This window comes from Octopus bimaculoides, chromosome 3 (genome assembly GCF_046866305.1).
Source record: "Octopus bimaculoides isolate indiv1 chromosome 3, ASM4686630v1, whole genome shotgun sequence".
NCBI classification, from domain to species: domain Eukaryota; kingdom Metazoa; phylum Mollusca; class Cephalopoda; order Octopoda; family Octopodidae; genus Octopus; species Octopus bimaculoides.
In genome coordinates, this window is record NC_142930.1 from 100638688 (window position 1) to 100658431 (window position 19744).

Consider the following 19744-nt stretch of genomic DNA (forward strand, 5'->3'; position numbering starts at 1 on the left):
AATCAATTTGATTAAATATACAACCCTAAAAACAAGCCCTGAGTAATTTCAAAATCAATAATAGATATTGCTAAATTAGAATTTTTTAGTCAAAGTAGAATGTATAGGGCCCATAATCTTTGCAAGATTTCTCAGATTGCTAAAATCATATTATTTGATGTTCTGGATGATCTTCTGCAGATTGTTATTTACAGTAAGATATGAGCATTGATTGATCCTAAGAAAGGTCATAGTTTTTTGGGGAAAAGTTTAGTGAGAATTTGAGGATGAGTGTATACAATTTGTGAATGTATATAACATGCATTGTTTAATGGTAGGTCAACTCTGATTGAAGAAGCTGGTCTAAATGTTTAAACGTATCATCATATCATTGTAAATCTCAACGTCTGGTCACAGGAATGAAACAGAAATCATCTAATACTCTAACCCTAAACCTAACCCTAACCCTGACCCTAAACCTAACCCTAACCCTAGGGTTAGGGTATTAGATAGTGCTCGCGTTGTGTGAATTTTCCGAGCCCTCTCCTCACCCCCCCCCCGTTCGCCAGCGTGCATTTTTTCCTTCATATTTATTTCATATATGGTGCACTTCAACTACTACACTATTTTTTTTTCAATCTCTCCACTGGGTGTGGATCTATATAATAACCCAAATTTTATGGCGATTGACATTGCTTTTCTTCCTTCTTAGGTTAAATCCCAGTCTTGTATTATTGGGGTTGAATTAATTTCCTGTATTCATCCTTTACAAATGTTCCCTGTTGTAGTAATACAACGTATCACTGTTTATGAGTGATTACAAAAACTGCTGAAGGTAGAATTAGTATATTGTTTTTCAGCATACAAGTCAACGTAGTTTGTAGTGTAAATTATTCAAACATTACCACTATGTTTTCAAGCCCTGCTGTATTTCACATTGAACTTTTGGTTCTCCAAAGTCATCATGGTGTAAGTTGACTAATTTTTGGGGCTGTAAATTTTGGCCTGAAAAATTTGACTTGTATGCTGGAAAATACAGTGGTACTGGTCTTAATGTTGTACTCCATTTAGTTTCATCATCTTGTTTTGAGCTCACATCTTGTAGGCCTCACTTTGCCTTTATTCTTTCAATTACAAGATTATTATTTAAGGTGGTGAATTAATAGAATCATTAGCTGTTTATGTTTTGAGTTCAAATCTCATCAAGGTCAATTTTGCCATTACATTCCTCCAGGGTTAATAAAACAAAGTACCAGTCAAGTATTGGAGTTGATTTTATTGACCAACTGCTCCCAGATTGCTGGCCCTGTACTTAAATCAGAAACCATTATTGTTGTTGCTGTTAAGGTGGTGAGTTGGCAGAACTGTTAGCAAGCCAGACGAAATGCATAACAACATTTTGTTTGTCTTTATGTTCTGAGTTCAAATTCCACCAAGGTTGGTTTTGCCTTTCATACTTTCATGATTGATAAAATAAGTGCCATTCAAGTACTGGGGTCACTGTAATTGACTTCCCTCTCCCTTCAAAAAAGGCAAAAAACGCTGCTGGCCCTGTGCCAAAATTTGAAACTATTGTTATTACTGTTGTTCATTTGTTTTTATATCTCTTTCTCTGTTCTAGTATTTCTCCAATAGGCTTCTTTCAGTTTCTGTCTATCAAATTCACTCACAAGGCTTTGGTTGGCCTGGGTTGATAGTAGAAAACACTTGCCTTAGATACAGTGCTGTGGAACTGAACTTGGAACCATGTGATTGGAAAGTGAACATCTGTGCCGCCGTTGTTGTTGTTGCATCTGTGCCGCCGTTGTTGTTGTTGTTGTTGTTGCATCTGTGCCGCCATTGTTGTTGCTGTTGCATCTGTGCTGTTGTTGTTGTTGTTCTTCTTCTTTTCCTCCTCCTCCTCATCATCATCATCATCATCTTCTTCTAGGTAGTGAGCTGGCAGAATTGTTAACACGCTGGGCAAAAGTGCTGAGTGACATTTCTCATCTGTCTTCACGTTCTAAGTTCAAATTCTGCCAAGGTCGACTTTGCCTTTCTTTCATCCTTTCAGGGTTGATAAAATTAGTATCAGCTGATCACTGGGGGTCGATGTAATCGACTTCCCCTTGTAAATTGCTGGCCTTGTGCCCAAAATTTGAAATCATTCATCATCATCATTATTATTATTATTATTATTGTTATAGTAGTATTTCTATATTCATGCATATCCCAGGACTTAGTTTATCCTATTTTATTTCTTCCAGCTTGCCGTACATCCTGTCAACTACCTCAGCTCTCCACCACCTCAGCTCATTAATGCTCCCAACCGACAAGCTGCTCCAGTTGTGCCACCTCAACACCCACTGTCTCTCCCACCTCAGGGTAGTGGCGTTTCTGTCCCTCCTCCACCTCCACCACCAGTCGGTCCACCACCTCCGGTACCACTTCCATCACAGAGCATTGGCAGTGGGGTAGGTGGATATGTACCCTCTGGGGGTCCCCCGCCTCCTCCACCACCATTACCTGGCTCCTTAGGGATGCCCCCGTTTCCACCAAACAATCCTAGTGGGTGTGTGACGGTGGGTGTGTCTGTGCCACCACCTCCCCTACCACCCTTACCTCCACCTACATCTCTCATTGGCCCCGTAGCAGCAGCGGCAGCAGCAGCAGCTGCTGCAGCGGCAACAGCCCCACTGTGCCAACCATACCCCAATGTCTGGAGTGGGTCATACCCCACCACATATTCTGTCCACAGCAGTATGGCTTCCAGACCCAACCACTTCCCACAGTGGAAGTCTCCAGGCAGTGTTCCATCTACAGGCCAGAAGCAGCAGCCCCCTCCACCTCTTCCTCCCCTAGGTAGGGGCTGCATAGGACCAGGGAGTGGTTCAGGGACGAATAACAACATTAACAATAACAGCATTCACAACAATGGTAGCAGCATGTACCATGGCCCACCCCTGGGACACCCCAAATCAAACCCCCCATTGTTGACAGATGGTGGGGAATGCAGTGGCAGTGGTGTTGGTGAAGCAATCCCTGTGATCTCATTGAAAGGCTGTGAGAGCCATCAGCATGGGATGCACAATAACATGTGCAGTTCGTACATAAGCGGTTGTGGTGTCAGTCGAGACCGTGACAGGGACCGTGGTGACCGAGAAAGGGACTTGAATCGAGACAGAGACAGGGACCGAGATCGAGACCGCGACCGTGACAGAGACCGTGACCGTGATAGGGATCGAGAAAGGGACAGCTCCCACTTCTCTTCAAATTCTTCTTCCTCATTGTCATCACTGCATTGCAAGAATGGCAGCAGTCTCCTGTGTCCAGTGCGTTGTGATCGAGAAAAGATATCCAGTGGCTCGACGCTGTCATCCTATAGTACAAGTGGAACAAGTAAAGGCATGTATGGCACTTCGCTGAACTCCAGTAATAGTATTAGTAGTCACCACTCAAAGAGCAAAGAGAGAAAGCGACTGTATGAACCACGGTCAGAATCGCCACATTATTCAAGAAGAAAAGACAGTGAAAAACACAGTAGTTCTTGGAGCAGACCAAGGTAAGAGAATATATATGTTTAACCCTCTAGTATTCAGATTACTCTGTCAAATGTAATGCTTATTCATTCACATTGTTTGAAATTAATCATGCATTATCTCATACCTTTGAGATTTAAATGATAGATTATTTATTTCTAGAATAACATTATAGGGTAGGTGTGAGAGGCCAGATCCAACCAGTTTGAGCATAAAACAGGTAGAATATTTTGGCCAGATAAGGCTGGTTTAAATGCTTGAGCTAACATAGGAAACTTTTATGTAGTTGCTAGATTTGCAAGAAATTGCAGCCAAACCTCCCTCAAAACACACCATATCATCTTAAAAATGAAAGAATACATAAGATAACTAGTCCTGGAAATATAAAAATGACAGGATGGTTTGGTTGGAATGTTTTGGTAATAGGTCAGCTTGCTCAAGCTTCACTCTGGACTCAACAACAGCAGCATTATTCTGTCATTGTTTTGTTATCTTTACTACTCCGATTGTTGATATATCTGCAGCTGAGCTCTTAACTAACAAGACATACTTCCATATTCCAGTAGACACAGATCAAGGTCACCATCACCGAGAAAAGGTGAGAAAACTAGTGAGAGAAGAGATCATCGTCGAAGTCCAGCTCTTGGGTCCAGCTCAGTGTCTAGTTCTAGTAGTAAGAAAAGATCTTGGAGTAAAGAGAGTGATTCACGAGAGAGCAGGTAAGTTGTCAGTAGACTTTGTTGTTGCATGTCATATCTTATTATATCATAGGGTAATAGATAATACTACTATGTAGCATAGTGTAGCATATCATACCATACTGATGTGTAGCACACTGTACCATTTTATAAATATTGTTCTGTATAGAGCTGTTGAGCAATAGTCCATACCATTGCTATGTTGTATGTTATATTGGTGTGTAACATACAATGATGTAACCATATCATAGAATGGTGTACATAATACATATGACATTAATTTCTGTTTAAAGTCTAATCGTTTCAGTATAGTAATAGAAAGGTAATAAAAACCACTAAAGTTTTTTGAAAAATAAGTCAATGTAAAATTTGACTATAACAAGTGTTAATCTTGAATTGAAAAATTTGAAGTAGAAAGTAAATATTAATGGACAGAAACTGAGATGACATGTGTATTAACACACATGCGTTGACGATATATACATGATAACATAGTTATTTCATGAGCAGAATATCACTGCACATACAATAACTGCATGTTATACCACTCAACTGAGAGTAGTCTATTTTGCAGTTTGTCACTGTGTTATGTTTTATCATACTATGCTATACCATGTTCAGAGCATAGCATGGAACACTATATTATACAATAACAAAACCATGATATGTTATATCTAAACACTAATGACATACCATATGATGTAGTGCAGCAACAGCAATTATGACTAACAAGAATATTATTATGTATTATATCTGCCACACTTTTCCTTATCAAATTATATTATGCATACAACACTACAGTCATAACAGCATTAACACAACAACAATATTTGTGATGTTATATAGGCACAGGAGTGGCTGTGTGGTACAAAGCTTGCTTCTCAACCACATGGCTCCAGGTTCAGTCCCACTACGTGACACCTTGGGCAAGTGTCTTCTACTATAGTCCCAAGCTGACCAAAGCCTTATGAGTGGATTTAGTAGATGGAAACTTGAAAGAAGCCTGTCGTATATATATATATATATATATATATATATATATATATATATGTATATTGGAGCCTGGTGCAGCCATCCGGTTCGCCAGTCCTCAGTCAAATCGTCCAACCCATGCGAGCATGGAAAGTGGACGTTAAATGATGATGATGATGATGATATATATATATATATATAATATATATATATATATATATATATATATATATATATATATATCATCATCATCGTTTAACGTCCGCTTTCCATGCTAGCATGGGTTGGACGATTTGACTGAGGACTGGTGAAACCGGATGGCAACACCAGGCTCCAGTCTGATTATATATATAATAAATATATATATATATATATATATATATATATATATATATAAACAAATAATAAATGAGTATATGCATATATATGTACAGGTGTGTGCATACCTACGTCTTCCTGAATATATAGGTGTATATCTGGGTACAGGACATAGTATTAATATATGTATTTGTGTGTGTGTTTGTCCCCCTCCCACCATCACTTGACAACTAATGTTGGTGTGTCTAAGTCCTTGTATCTTAGTGGTTCAGCAAAAGAGACTGATATAATAAGTACTAGACTTACAAAGAATAAGTCTTGGGGCCAATTTGTTTGACTAAAGTCAGTGCTCCAGCATGGCCGCAGTCAGACGACTGAAGCAAGTAAAAGAATAATAGAATATATATATAAAATATACTTACAAGGCTTTGTACAGCCCAGGGCTGTAACAGAAGGCTCTTACCTTGGGCAAGTGTGTATATTATGCACTGGCAATCATTACATATTTTAGGTTACTCTCTCTCTCCTTCACCCAGTGTCATGCTGTACCAACAGATAATACCATGCTACTCAACCTTATGAGATCTAAGCTTAAAAAACTGTCTTGCCATACCATTACCTATATGCTTACCTACTGAAGCAGGGTATTAATATATTTTTAATGGGTTATGTTTCTAGAGAACCGAAGAAGCCAAGACGGCCTGAGAAACCAGAATCACCTGATCCTCTGCGGAAGGAGTACAAAAAAGAAAAAACTGAAAAAAGTGATACTCCAGCTTGGATAAGGTGTTCTCCAGCTGATTTGTACTTTTACCGTGATAAGGTAAGCTCCTTCTCAACTGTTTCCTTAAGTTCTGTTTCTGTTGATGGTTGGAAAATTTTTTATTTGAAAGTTAGAAGGCTGGTGGTTTTAGTTGAAAGTTGGGTGTATTTACAAGAATCTGAAAGATTACAGTCGAATACAGGAAAGTAAACATTATTCAGATAAAATTTAACCTTATGCACTACATTTTTTTCTAGTCTGGTTTGGCTGCATTTCTTTAATGTCATTTTCAGGAAGCACCCACTACACTCTCGGAGTGGTTGGTGTTAGGAAGGGCATCCAGCTGTAGAAACTCTGCCAAATCAGATTGGAGCCTGGTGTAGCCATCTGGTTCACCAATCCTCAGTCAAATCGTCCAACCCATGCTAGCATGGAAAGTGGACGTTAAATGATGATGATGATGATGACTGTGTGTGGATGATGTCCATAAGAAAGGGGTCAGCTTATAAAGTCATTGGTCAATGTAACCCAAGGAGATTTATTTTGCATAACAAAATGTTGTATATTGAGATTGAAGAGAAGTTGTTTCTGGATGACTTAAGTTCAGCTTTGCATAGAAGTAGCTAATGAAACAATCATTTGATCAATATTGTTTCATTCTCATAGAATATTCTGTTCTAAAGTTTAGGATGTAAATATGTCACCTCCATTTTAAATAGGGTAAGGAGTTTTCAAAAGGAGATTTAATTGCTTTATTGAGTAAGTCAAGCAAATTTGTGGAAATTCCTTCATTGTATCAAAGTTTAGAAGGCTGTTAAATGAAACTTTAGGAATTTACTTGGTGCTTTATATTGAATTAAATGTAGAACCTCCTAACGGGTGAGGTAAGAAAGAAAAGTTGGACGTTTGTCACTTCACATGATGGGGATGCTGTCACAGGTTAATCACAACATCTGCTATTTTATTTTGAATCTGTTTCCATCTAAAGAACTAGTCACCAATATTTTGTTTTCTCAGCAAACTAACTGTTTGATGGCTACACAGAAGATGATAGATCTACAACACCGTTTCCAAACAGAATTGTGTGACCGAGCGAAAACGATCATAGAAACCAGACCAAAGTATGAAGAACCTAAAAGACCATTAATAACACACATTCATGACAGTCCAAGTAAGTATCAATAGTTTCTGTGAACAGGTAAAGAGAATTACTTATTAGCTTTGGATGTTGAAAGGTAGTTGTTTTACCGTTAGAAATATATTGTTTTATTGAGAGAAACCTGCTCAAAGCACGTTTATTATGATGTTTCAGAGGAAAATGCAATATAGAGATTTACTTCTTGACAAAGGAAATGTTACGTTGTTTATAGGTTTTGTTTTTTTTTACTCTTTGCTGTTTTCTATCCATTTATTTATGTTTCAAATGGGATATTTGTTATAACCACTATTTCTGTAGTTGGATGTTCTGACTACTAATTACTTACTATGAAGTGAAAATGGTACTTTTTGTGTCAGATAGGTTGACTGAGACATACAATATCTTGCTCAGGAGTACAAAGGACTTGCTCTTTTACTCTTTTGCTTGTTTCAGTCATTTGACTGCAGCCATGCTGGAGCACCGCCTTTAGTCGAGCAAATCGACCCCAGGACTTATTCTTTGTAAGCCTAGTACTTATTCTATCGGTCCCTTTTGCCGAACCGCTAAGTTACAGGGACGTAAACACACCACCATCGGTTGTCAAGCGATGTTGGGGGGACAAACACAGACACACACATTCACATAAATATATACATATATACGACGGGCTTCTTTCAGTTTCCGTCTACCAAATCCACTCACAAGGCTTTGGTCGGCCCAAGGCTATAGTAGAAGACACTTGCCCAACATGCAATGCAGTGGGACTGAACCCGGAACCATGTGGTTGGTAAGCAAGCTACTTACCACACAGCCACTCCATGATTTGAAATTACAGTAAAGTATATTTTGTGACCATGTAGTCAGGAGTCTAGGATTTTAATCCTACAACTAGTTGTAATTCAATGTAATCTTAATACAATCTATCTTTCATTTCTGTAGCTATGCAACCCCCCCCCCCCTAAAAAAAAAACCCATTTTATCTGTCAGTTGCATTTCTGGGAGAGTACACTAGAGATATTTCCCAGGGCCTCCATGCAATAGGCATGAAGCTTAATATTTTCAGTGAAATAAAAACCGAAGTAATGATGTTAAAGCATTGTAAGTGAACTGAAACTGCTACAACCATGAATTGTAAATGTGTTACTGATTCAGTTCATTAATATCTCAGTGAATCTGTCTATTATATGGCAACCTTGGGAAGTATTTAAATTCAGCACCATGAGTGAAGACAATGAATTAAGACAATACAGTAGATACTTGACATGTCATTTATTTACATACCAGCATGGACAATGGTCATTAAATGATGATGATAATGATGGACTAAATTAGATAGAATAAACACATATTTAGTAAAGTATTTGGATGATGTAATGAATATAGTGAGCAATTTGCAACAGAGTTCAATTTATTGGCTAAGAAATAGATTGCAGTAAAAATCTCTCTCTAAACACCTTCTAATATCTAAAGAAAATGGTAAGTTATGTTGGTGAATGTAATCCTAAATATATTATATCTGAAAAAAATAGTAAGAAAGGTTGGTTAGGGCTAAAATGCTTTTCTTGATAGGTCTATTTGATCAGTGCTGACTTGGTTGTTAAACAACAATGAAGAATATTGGGTTGGTGCATAATTATTGCAGCTTTTTTTTTTTTCAACAAATTTTATTCAACAAAAACAATAACAACATGTAACAAAAACATCTTTAAATGATTATTCTGGAGCATATTCACCATCTACTTTAATTACTGCTTCCCATTTGCTTGGCAGATGGTCAGACCGTCATTTAAAGATGTTTTTGCTAAATATTGTTATTGTTTTTGTTGAATAAAATTTGTTGAAAAAAAAGCTGCAATAATTATGCACCAACCCAAAAGTTTCACTCCTACTTCATAGTTTAGTGGTTAACTAACAGAAGGGTATCTATATACAGAAACAGTTAATAGTTATCAACTAACAGTAGTACACATGCTGTTCAAAAGGTGCATTAGTTGTAGAGTTAAGTTGTTGGTCTACTTTCTACATAATAATGTTTAGATCTTACTAGTGTTGTGTCGTGCTCCTGAACAAATCACTTAATTCTGCTTGTTCCAGTTTACTTTGTGAACAAAGTATGAGCTAGTAATGACACTTGAACTTGCCCAACCTACTAGAAATAGTAGTCAAATTTCTTTTGCCAAAAAAGAAATAGAAGGCCACTTTGGAGTGCATAGTCTTAGGTGCATCATGTTTGAAAACCCCCCCCCCCCAAAAAACGAGATGGTTAAGACTGGACTGCTTTTTATCATAGGTCAACATGGGGCTTACAACAATAATAAGAAATGTTTCATTCTTCATGGCTTATGGGTAACTGCAGGAAGGACATCCATTTGTAGAAATAGTTGCTCTAGCAAAAGAACATCCCACTCATGCATGCATAGAAAAATGGATGTTAACTAGAGAAAGAGCTTAGTTCATACATTAATAATAATAACATAGTATTAGTAATAAGAACATGACTTCTAATCAAATATACATATACACAGCTCTTCATATGCATGTGTATTTTCATATTCTCAGCAACAAAAGAGAATTGCACGAAAGACTTGATATCATATAAACTCAGATTGCCAAACACTTAATCTCAGCATGGTGTTCCTGAATGCCATGTTTGCAATATATTTTTGTTACTTATTTCACTTTAGTTATCATATGTCCTGCATGCACAATATATATTTCATATTCTTTGGAATGTGGTGCATGTGAAACTGAAGATGCGATCTATGAAAACATGTCTGTGTGTTTTATTGTATTGTTCTATTGTGTTTTATTGTATATTAAGTATACGTAATGCTAATTCCTGCTGTGGTACAGAAGAGTCTGTGGACTAAATATCTCAATAATTTATCCTTTTGTAAATTGCAAGTATCTAGCATAACTCTTACAACTTGTAGCATTAAGTGTCTGAGAGATGAACCTTCTTCTTGTTAGAGAGTTAGTTTACGACAAGAAACATGCATAGAAACCTTTGTATCTATTCCTGCTCTGATAGGAGAATTGGTGTCTGTACAACAAGATATCTTGCCAACAGTTGAAGTGCCTATGTTAGTCTGTGGTCCTATACCTTATTCACTCTGGTATCTTACAACTTCCAGCAATGTACTGATGGTATATTTTATCAATTATACCCTCACCTGATAAAATTGTGCTTGTATTCAGTCAAAATATCATTATCATCATCTTCATCATCATCATCATTGTCACTACCACCACCATCATCATCATCATCATCATCATCAGTGCACTAGGACCTCATCATCTAGATTGTCCTCTTCTAAGATAGTAGAATGTGATTTGAAAGAAATTTGGTTACTATTTCTAGCAGGTAGAACAACCAAGTAGAGGCTGTCTTACTGGCTTGTAGTCTTCATGTGTTTCTAAGAAAATTAGTTTAGTGGAACCTATCTTTCTTCAAACTGAATCTTAACTTATTTTTTATGCAAATTATATTTACCAAAAATTAAATTTTTTTTCCATATGTGAAAATCTTGGTCAGCTCAGTAGTTAGGCTTGGGTAGATAATACTATTCTGTCTAGGTTTAACAGAGTGAAAGGTATCCTGAGTTGTCTGTTACCTGCAAAGATCAGACTTTCCTTCCTCTAAAGATGTATATTAACTTTGTAAGAGTAATTAATTTGCTTGAAATTTATCTCCCTTTTTCTTTGAGAGTCATTAACATCTGCCACTAGGTTTTTGCTTTCTTTCTCCAACTCAAACATTTCACTTAGGAATTGTTTGCTTACACCATTCACTTCATCACCCTTTATTTATCCAAATTCATGCCATTAGCTTATTTGATTTTCCTTTTGCTTGTTTTATTTTTTATAACTTCAGACTCATAAAGGGTTTAAGCCCAACATTTCAAGCAAGCAAAATGCATTAAGGTATAGTGTGACTCATTTTAAGCAGTAATCCCACTTAGTGTTTATTTACAGCTAGGTGAACTGAGATGTTGAGATCAAGTATTGCTGTTGCTGATGTTGAACCAGGTGCCCTGATTGAGCAGAGCTATTATCAAAGGCATTCAAAGCATCATCACTCTCTCTTTTCAGACATAATTTACTTAGTACTATATTATCCAATATGTCCTTCCTCTTTTTTAAGAGTTGTAGGGCATGAACTGATGGAGATTTGGCTGCTCTTTCTAACAAATCAAACAAAGACATAGAGGTTCTTGCATTGACTAGAAGTACACATGTCTATGTAGTTGGTGATTAGAAGGTCAAGTGTCATTGTAGAATGTAAAGTGTTGATCCTTCGACCAATAGGCTTAGTTCAGCTTGTTGCAGCTGTCCATAAGACTTCAGAAACCAAATGATAATGTTTGCAGATGGTTATTAAGGGATTGAGTCACTGTAAAGAAGGTTATTTGGATTGATTCCATAGAGTGGAGTTTTAGAATAGCATTCACTAGAGAAGAGTATTCCAACTCTGGTCTGCTCACGCCGTAACTAAGTATAAAGAAGATTATGATGATAGTAATGGTATTGGTGTTTCCATTTGTTTCGAATTGATGAAAGTTATATTTGATAGTTGTATTTATATTTGTTTGCCTTTTTCGCCATTTTCCAGCCAGTGAGGTGACGACTTGGACTTTTCATACAAACAGACATTGTTCAGTCGGTAAGAAAAGTTTGTTTCTCTGACAGCCCCGAATCCCACCAAATAACGATGGGACATTGAGCATTAGCAGGACAAATATTTACTTCCTTTACTTCTGTTTCTACAGACGATTCTACCGATGATTCTGATGATACTGATGACAGTGGTTCTGAAGAGACGACCAACGAGTGGCTAGAGGAATTGAACCGTAAAAAGCGTCATCCATATCGATTACATGAAGAATTATGGTACAATGATCCAGGAGAAGTAAGTATTAAATGGCTCAGGTCACAAGGGAAGTAACTCATACTTTCTCGAGGATTCATTTATCTCTTCTCAAACTGACAAGTACCAGCTCATCCAAAAACATAAGTGAAATGTTTTTTGCTTGTTCTCCTTTTATCAGCGAGAGTTTGCATCGATATAATTCTTCACTCTTTGCTATAGTGTTGTACAAGTTTAAAAAGTTTAAAGCCTTGATTTTATTAAACGGGGTAATCTGTCAGCATAACTATAGTATGTGCTTGCTTTATCTTTGTTTACTCTTAACGTTCTGAAAAAGGGATTTTTTAAATGAAATTTTCTACAAATACATTTCAGATTGTGTAGGTTACGGTTATATCCTCTGAATGGACAGAGATTTAAAGATATATTACTTGAAGCTTTTGACAAAGTAGAGGAAGATATAGTGTCACACAACATGGAGGTTTCTATGGGACAACTTGTTGAGGGCTACTGACCAGATCTGTAGCTGGTGCAAAGTCCCCTCTCGACCTAAGGTAATATGGTGGTGGAACAATGTAGTTGACGAGGCCATTAGGGACAAGAAGCAGGCCTGGAAGGACTGGAAGTGTGGTGGTAGCAGAGAATTGTATCAGATAGCCAGAAGGGAAGTTAGGAGACAGGATTACTTAGCCAGAGAGGAAGCAGAAGAGAGTTTATTCAGAGTGTAGGTGTGTGGGGAGCAAGGAGTTTTGGATAATTCGTCATCTCATTGTCCTTCAATGTCCATTTTTCCATGCTGGCAGGGGTTGGATGGTTTAACAGGTGCTGTCCAGATTCCAGTTGTCTGATTTGGCATGGTTTCTATCTATGGTTGAATTCCAATATAATCATAATCTGCACCATCTGAAATGTATTTGTAGAAAATATCATTAAAAAAATATCCATTTTTCAGAAAGTTGTGAGGAAATAATGTCAGAATTATGGGTGGAGCACAGTTGTGTAGTTATGTCAATTTGTCCCCTTCCCACTTCAATCCTCACAGACGGAGAAATATTGTATTAGTTATCAGCAGTAATACTCAAACAGTATGTTGCAAAGGAGACCCTATACATATGATTTTAAAAAACAATGAAAATCCAGACAAACACTGAAGAGTCCTCAAAAGCATGTTAATTGAAATTTTCTCATATATACAAGTAAATTACTAAAAAACAGTAAGCAATAGTTTTCTATATTTGATTTTAAATTTTTAACCTTCAAAAATGTTCTAAACTTTTTATGAGAATTGCACTTGTAAGTTTTAATTTGATCTCCAGTAAGCCATGGTGTCAAAAAGTTACATTTCTTTATCATTTTAGATGAATGATGGACCACTCTGTCGTTGCAGTCTAAAAGCACGAAAGACTGGAATTCGACACAATATATTCCCTGGAGAAGAGGTTTGTTGTGTTACATTATATAGGACATTATATGATATTTAGTGTATGTAGTCTACATACATAGAAGTGTACAGCATAGTGCAGTACTTTGATATAAAGGCATGTATATCTGTGTATAATTATAATACTGTACTAGGATATAGAGATATATGTGACCGTACTAAGATACATTGCTTTGCTGGTGGTTTTAAGGTGGTAAGTAGAAGACGGCTAAAACATTCTCCTCGATAGGAAGTTGGCTCTGACTTTGATAACATTATCAAATGATTTACTGCCTAATGTGGGATAGTGAGGTGAACTGAGGTTATGTAGAATAAAAGGGATTGTTCAGAAGCAACAAAGCCTCAGCAGCAGATTTGGATTCATGATATATGAAAAAGTAGCCCACAGTGTAATCTTTCTGGCCATTTCACCTCTACAGTAGGTCATTGAGTGTTTATAGCATTAAGATACAATCTAATCTTGACCTCTAAGTGGTCACCACCACCCCTCTCATAGACTTAACTCTTTTTGTCTTAAGGAGAGATAAATTTTCTCTTCACCTAGATGGGATGCTGATCTATTCTGTCAGAGGTTATTTTATCTGATAATCTGGTGTATATTCAAAACTGAGGTTTACTGGGAAATTGCCTTAGAGGCATAACAAAATACCTACTATGAATTTGAACTCATAATCTAGGGTTTGGTATATTAATACTTTATTTATTTTGTTATTTAATAAATATTGAATGCATGTGTATTATAGCAATATTAATGTATCTGGCATGTGCAGCCTATCCAACAATTATACACACACACACACACACACACACACACACACACACACACACACACACACACACACACACACTCTGTCTCTCTCTCTCTCTCTCTCTCTCTCACGCTTATACAGACATGTGCTCATGGACACACACATGCACTTAGAACCACAAGAGGAAGAGAATGATGTGATCAGTATTGTTGATGTTCAGTTTAAAAACCTCAAAGTTGATGGTCTGCAAGAAAAACATACACCGGAGAGAGTGGTAGGGAATCTATTTCTGGGAAAGTATTGAGCTGTATAGCTCAAAGTGTTTAGTGTGAATCAGGAGCTGCTGGCTCAAAGGAGAAGAAGCTGTTGTGGTAGTGACAGTTAAGCCAGAGAGAGGAAACAGCACCAGATGTTGGACCAGGAGTTATAGTGTGTTACTGAGTGTGTCTTTGCCAGTCATGGCTTTCTCTTGGATGTGGTCTAGGATTTTTGTGCATCCAATAACAGCATCATCTCAGATATGTGAGCACTTACTCCATATGGGCCTCAATCAAGCATTATAGGGGCTCTGCTACTAATCAGTGGCAATATTTTTGGGCCCTAAAAAAGAAGCCTAGTCTTTGGGCTGTAGGTTTAGTAATGTTGTACATATAAAATTGCTATGAGAAATCAGCAGAAATTGTGCTACCTTGATAGTATTAGTAGTGATTGTGAAGGCTTTACTGTATGTTCTTTATAGAAGTGGTGCATGTCTGTTGTTATGTTGTTGTTTTTGTTTAATTCCAGGTCAGTGCTGGTAGGGATGCTTATGATCAAAGTATTGCAATCATGAGTTTCTCATCTTTTACTCAGACATAATGTATCTAGGACTATATTTGTTATATGGACTGTTAGATTTGTGTTCATCTGAGGTCTCGTGTTTCAATGTGATTCGTCTGAGTTCCTTGTTTTCGTTGTTGTTTTGAATGACTGGAGAAGTTGAATGTTATTGATATATATGGCGAGGACATGATTCTTGTTTATTAATGATGAACATTCGGTGAGTGTGTTCTTTGTATGTAATTAAATCGTCATCAATAAATGTAATAATTAAATTGTACAACTCGTTGTTTTTTCTCTGCGAGTCTCCTGAGAGGAATACAACAATATTATTCCATGTCTCTTTTTCCTTTTAAGATAGTAAGATTTGATTTGAATGACATTTGGCTACTGTTTCTAGCGGTCTTATTAGGGTTACTTTGTTAGCTTGTTCTCTGATGTGTGGTAGTAGGTTCTATGTGGATAACATCTGTATATATAAAGAAGATTAAGGAAGAATGATGAGTGATATCATTTGCATAGAAATGCTAAATACATGTGTGTGCACATGTGCATGTTTGTGTAGGAGTGTGTCTGTGTGCACATGAATGTGCATATAGAAATGAAAGGCTATTCAACCACAAGAGTATGCATGTACAGATATACAGCTACAAAAATACATGTGTACACACACACACACACACACACTCTCTCTCTCTCTCTTTCACTCACACACACTCTCTTTCTCACTCACTCTCTGTCTTTCTCTCTCTCTGTCTTTCTCTCTCTCTGTCTTTCTCTCTCTCTGTCTTTCTCTCTCTCTGTCTTTCTCTCTCTGTCTTTCTCTCTCTGTGTCTTTCTCTCTTTCTGCCTTTCTCTCTCACTGTCTTTCTCTCTCTCTCTCTCTCTCTCTCTCTCTCTCTCTCTCTCTCTCTCTCTCTCTCTCTCTCTCACACACACACACACACAGTCTCTCTCTCTCTCTCTCTCTCTGTCTTTCTCTCTCTCTCTCTCTCTCTCTCTCTCTCTCTCTCTCTCTCTCTCTCTCTCTCTCTCTCTCTCTCTCTCTCTCACACACACACACACACATACACACACAGTCTCTCTCTCTCTCTCTCTCTTACACAAACACACACACTCTTATTGAAAGACTGCAAGAGCTGTAAAAATTAACATGCTCCTGCAATTCATTTTCAAATGACCAAATTGATAAATGTTTCTTCATGGCTATGTTAATGAGATATCATGATGTTGGTATTGTCTTTCATTTCAGGAAATCATTCCATGTGTTTCAGAGAGTAATAATGCCAACAGGTTATACCATTATCACATCACCATGTCACCATCCACAAATTTTTTGGTTTGTACACTTTTGCTGGTTTCTTTTGTTATTTTTTTTTCATTCAGTCTTGTTGATATAATTTTAGGTTTTATTTGTAACTGTGTAGTGTGGATTGTTGGTTGTGTGTGTATGTATGTATTCTAATGTGTATCTGTGTAGTGCATAATTATGTTGCATAGTAATGTGTTTTCTTTTACTCTTTTATACTTTTACTTGTTTCAGTCATTTGACTGCGGCCATGCTGGAGCACTGCCTTTAGTTGAATCAAATCGACCCCAGGACTTATTCTTTGTAAGCCTAGTACTTATTCTATCGGTCTCTTTTTGCCGAACCGCTAAGTTACGGGGACAAACACAGATACACAACATATACACACATACATACATATATACATATATACGACGGGCTTCTTTCAGTTTCCGTCTACCAAATCCACTCACAAGGCTTTGGTCGGCCCGAGGCTATAGTAGAAGACACTTGCCCAAGGTGCCACGCAGTGGGACTGAACCCGGAACCATGTGGTTCGTAAGCAAGCTACTTACCACACAGCCACTCCTACGTCTATATCTTTTAATGAATGTGTATATGGAGAGTATTATGTTTCTTTTATTTTTTTTTCATAGTTTCATCAATCATTGCATTCACCTTTATCCCCATCTCTTATCTGTCTGCCACTCTCCTTTCAACTCTTACAGTTTTACTACCTGTTCACCCTGTAGGATCCTCTGGGCCACTTCTCTTATATTCACCTTCCTGATGATACTCTGATGCATTTCCACAACCAGCTATGTATCTCCTCTATCTATCACAAGACACATGTTTCTACTTACACCCCTCCACCATACCTTAACCTCTTATTTGGTATAAAGCCATCTCCCTCAATGCTGCACCTCTCATTTGAGGGGTCTTATTTTGCAAGTTACTTGGTGACTTCACTTGTGCATTTGCCATGTAAAAAGCACCCAGTACACTCCGTAAAGGGGTTGGTGTTAGGAAAGGCATCAAATCATAGAAACCATACCAAAGCAGACATTGGAACTTGGCGTAGTCCTCTGGCTCATCAGCTCCTGTCAGGCCCATGCCAGCATGGAAAACAGATATTAAAGGATGATGATGATGATGCATAGTTAGGAAGAAGGGCAGTTGCCATGACCCATTACAAGTAAGACAGAGGTGGAAGGAAAGTATATTCTAACCAGAGACCTGACTTGAATGTTTGCAATAGGCTTGGCTCTGTTAATGGCACCCAAAGACAAGCTAATGATTTAGGTAATGGATTAATTTTGCCACCCAAGTAGCCTATGACAGGGTGGGATTCTGCTAGTACACTGCCCTTAATTAGTACTTTATTTATTGACTCTGGAAGGATGACATGCAAAGCTTATTTTGGTGAAACTTGAACACAGGACTACTTATATAATTGCCATAGCAACAATAGGTGATGAAATGTCAGAGTTGTTATTGATAGTGGAAGTGTGTGTGAGAAGATGGTAGTTGGCAGGACGAGGGAGGTTGCCTTTTTTAGAAATGTGATGCACTATAGCATGTTTCCAGTAATTGGGTTATACTCCTGTTAAGGGAGAGAAAAATGAAAAAGTTTGGTGAGTATAGGGGTTAGCTTTGGGACACATTATTTCAGTGAAATGGAAGTAAAATTGTCTGGGGTGGTGGCCTTGTTAGTTTGAAACAACTGGAAATGTTTCTGTACTTGGCATGTATGTGTGCATAGTAATGAACCTGGTGGTGAAGTGGAAAGAAAGGGATTTATTATTGTTGTGTGTTCCCAGTTCAGTCATAATCAAACAAAACTATGATGTAAGACCTACTAATCCCATCTTTTGTATATCAGGAACTATATTATTATATATAGCTTTTATAAGATGGTAGAGTGTAATTTGTAGGAGTTTTGGCTGCTGTTTTCAGCAAATTCAACAGCCATGTGTTAGTTGCATGCTGAATGAAATTGTATGTCAATAAACAATTCTTCCTCCCTTTCTCTTTAAAGTAACAGTTGAGCACTATGGTCAGTGTAATTGACTGCTCCCTCTAATAAAATTTCAGGTCTTTTGCGTTTAGTAGAAAGAATTATTATTATCGTTATCACCATTCTTATTCGGCTTTTGCTTTTCATTATTGATGATGTTGATGTCTTAATAATTGATATGTCTCCCTTCTTTTCAGAGTAAAAACCCCACCATCATTGAGCATGATAATCATGAATATATCTTTGAAGGATTTTCTCTTCTTTCTCATTATCAGTTAGAGAACGTAAGTTGTGTTGTCTTTCAATTAATGTTATGCGTTAGTATTGTTTGTTGTTGTTGTTTAGCTTCTGGTCAATCCTGACTGAACAAATTTATGACTGAAGTTTATCCAGCAGTGTTCATCCTGTTTTTAGAGTTATGTAGAAGTGCATTAGCAAATGTGTCCCCTTTTTTTAAGATGGTGGCATGTGATTTTGTGAGAAATTTGACTGCTATTTGTAGCATATTGGGTGACCATGTGGCATCTCTGTTGTCAGCTCATAATATTGTATGTTGCCTAATGTGTGTAATGTTGTTATTGTACATAATGTGGTATATTTATTGAGAAAAAAAAAAAACTGTGGTTGAATTGTTAAGCAGGTTGACTATGTATGTAGGAGTGTTTTTGGATCTTGTTCAAAACGGGGGCACCAGTATTTTCTTAACGAAACACTTTGAAACTTGGGACACTGCTAGAATGTGTCATATAAAACATCTTTTTCTCTTAGTCTTCTTAACAAAAAAACGTACATCGCAAGTTATTTCATGTTAAAGTTGTCGTATTTCTGTAATTTCAACCAATGACTGACGTCCATTCAGCCAAATACATTAAGTGCTGACTACGTAAACAAACGATTCTCAAACGATTCTGGCGGTGATAAAATTATTATTTCCTTGTCAAAAAATGGCTGAAGCATATTGGCAGTAGCTAATAAACCTTTCTATTATAGGCACAAGGCCTGGTTTTTGAGGGAAGGAGCAAGTCAATTAGGGTTAGGGTTAGGGAAAACGAACACACGTGTGTTCCCTCTCTGCAAAATGTCAGAAGTAATGGAGATTAAATACGCTTTACACCGCTTACACTGCCAAAGGAGTAAGTGTAAACAGCTGAATACTTGTCAGTGATTGGTTGAAATT

General features: G+C 37.3%; 1 protein-coding gene across 3 annotated transcripts in view; it reads left to right on the forward strand.

The window, feature by feature from the left end:
- Positions 1–19744, forward strand: part of LOC106872087 (ribonuclease 3) — a 62385-nt gene that overhangs the window by 4627 nt on the left and 38014 nt on the right. For 2 of the 3 annotated variants that reach the window (XM_089349419.1, XM_014918945.3), the window contains exons 2-10: positions 2226–3520; positions 4061–4216; positions 6164–6308; positions 7266–7419; positions 11999–12049; positions 12156–12295; positions 13612–13692; positions 16515–16601; positions 18765–18851. In XM_089349419.1, coding sequence (XP_089205545.1) covers positions 2499–3520; positions 4061–4216; positions 6164–6308; positions 7266–7419; positions 11999–12049; positions 12156–12295; positions 13612–13692; positions 16515–16601; positions 18765–18851 — 1923 coding nt within the window. In that variant the 5' untranslated portion in view covers positions 2226–2498. The remainder of the gene's footprint in view (positions 1–2225; positions 3521–4060; positions 4217–6163; positions 6309–7265; positions 7420–11998; positions 12050–12155; positions 12296–13611; positions 13693–16514; positions 16602–18764; positions 18852–19744) is intronic. The other variant, XM_014918946.3, reaches the window with a different exon arrangement.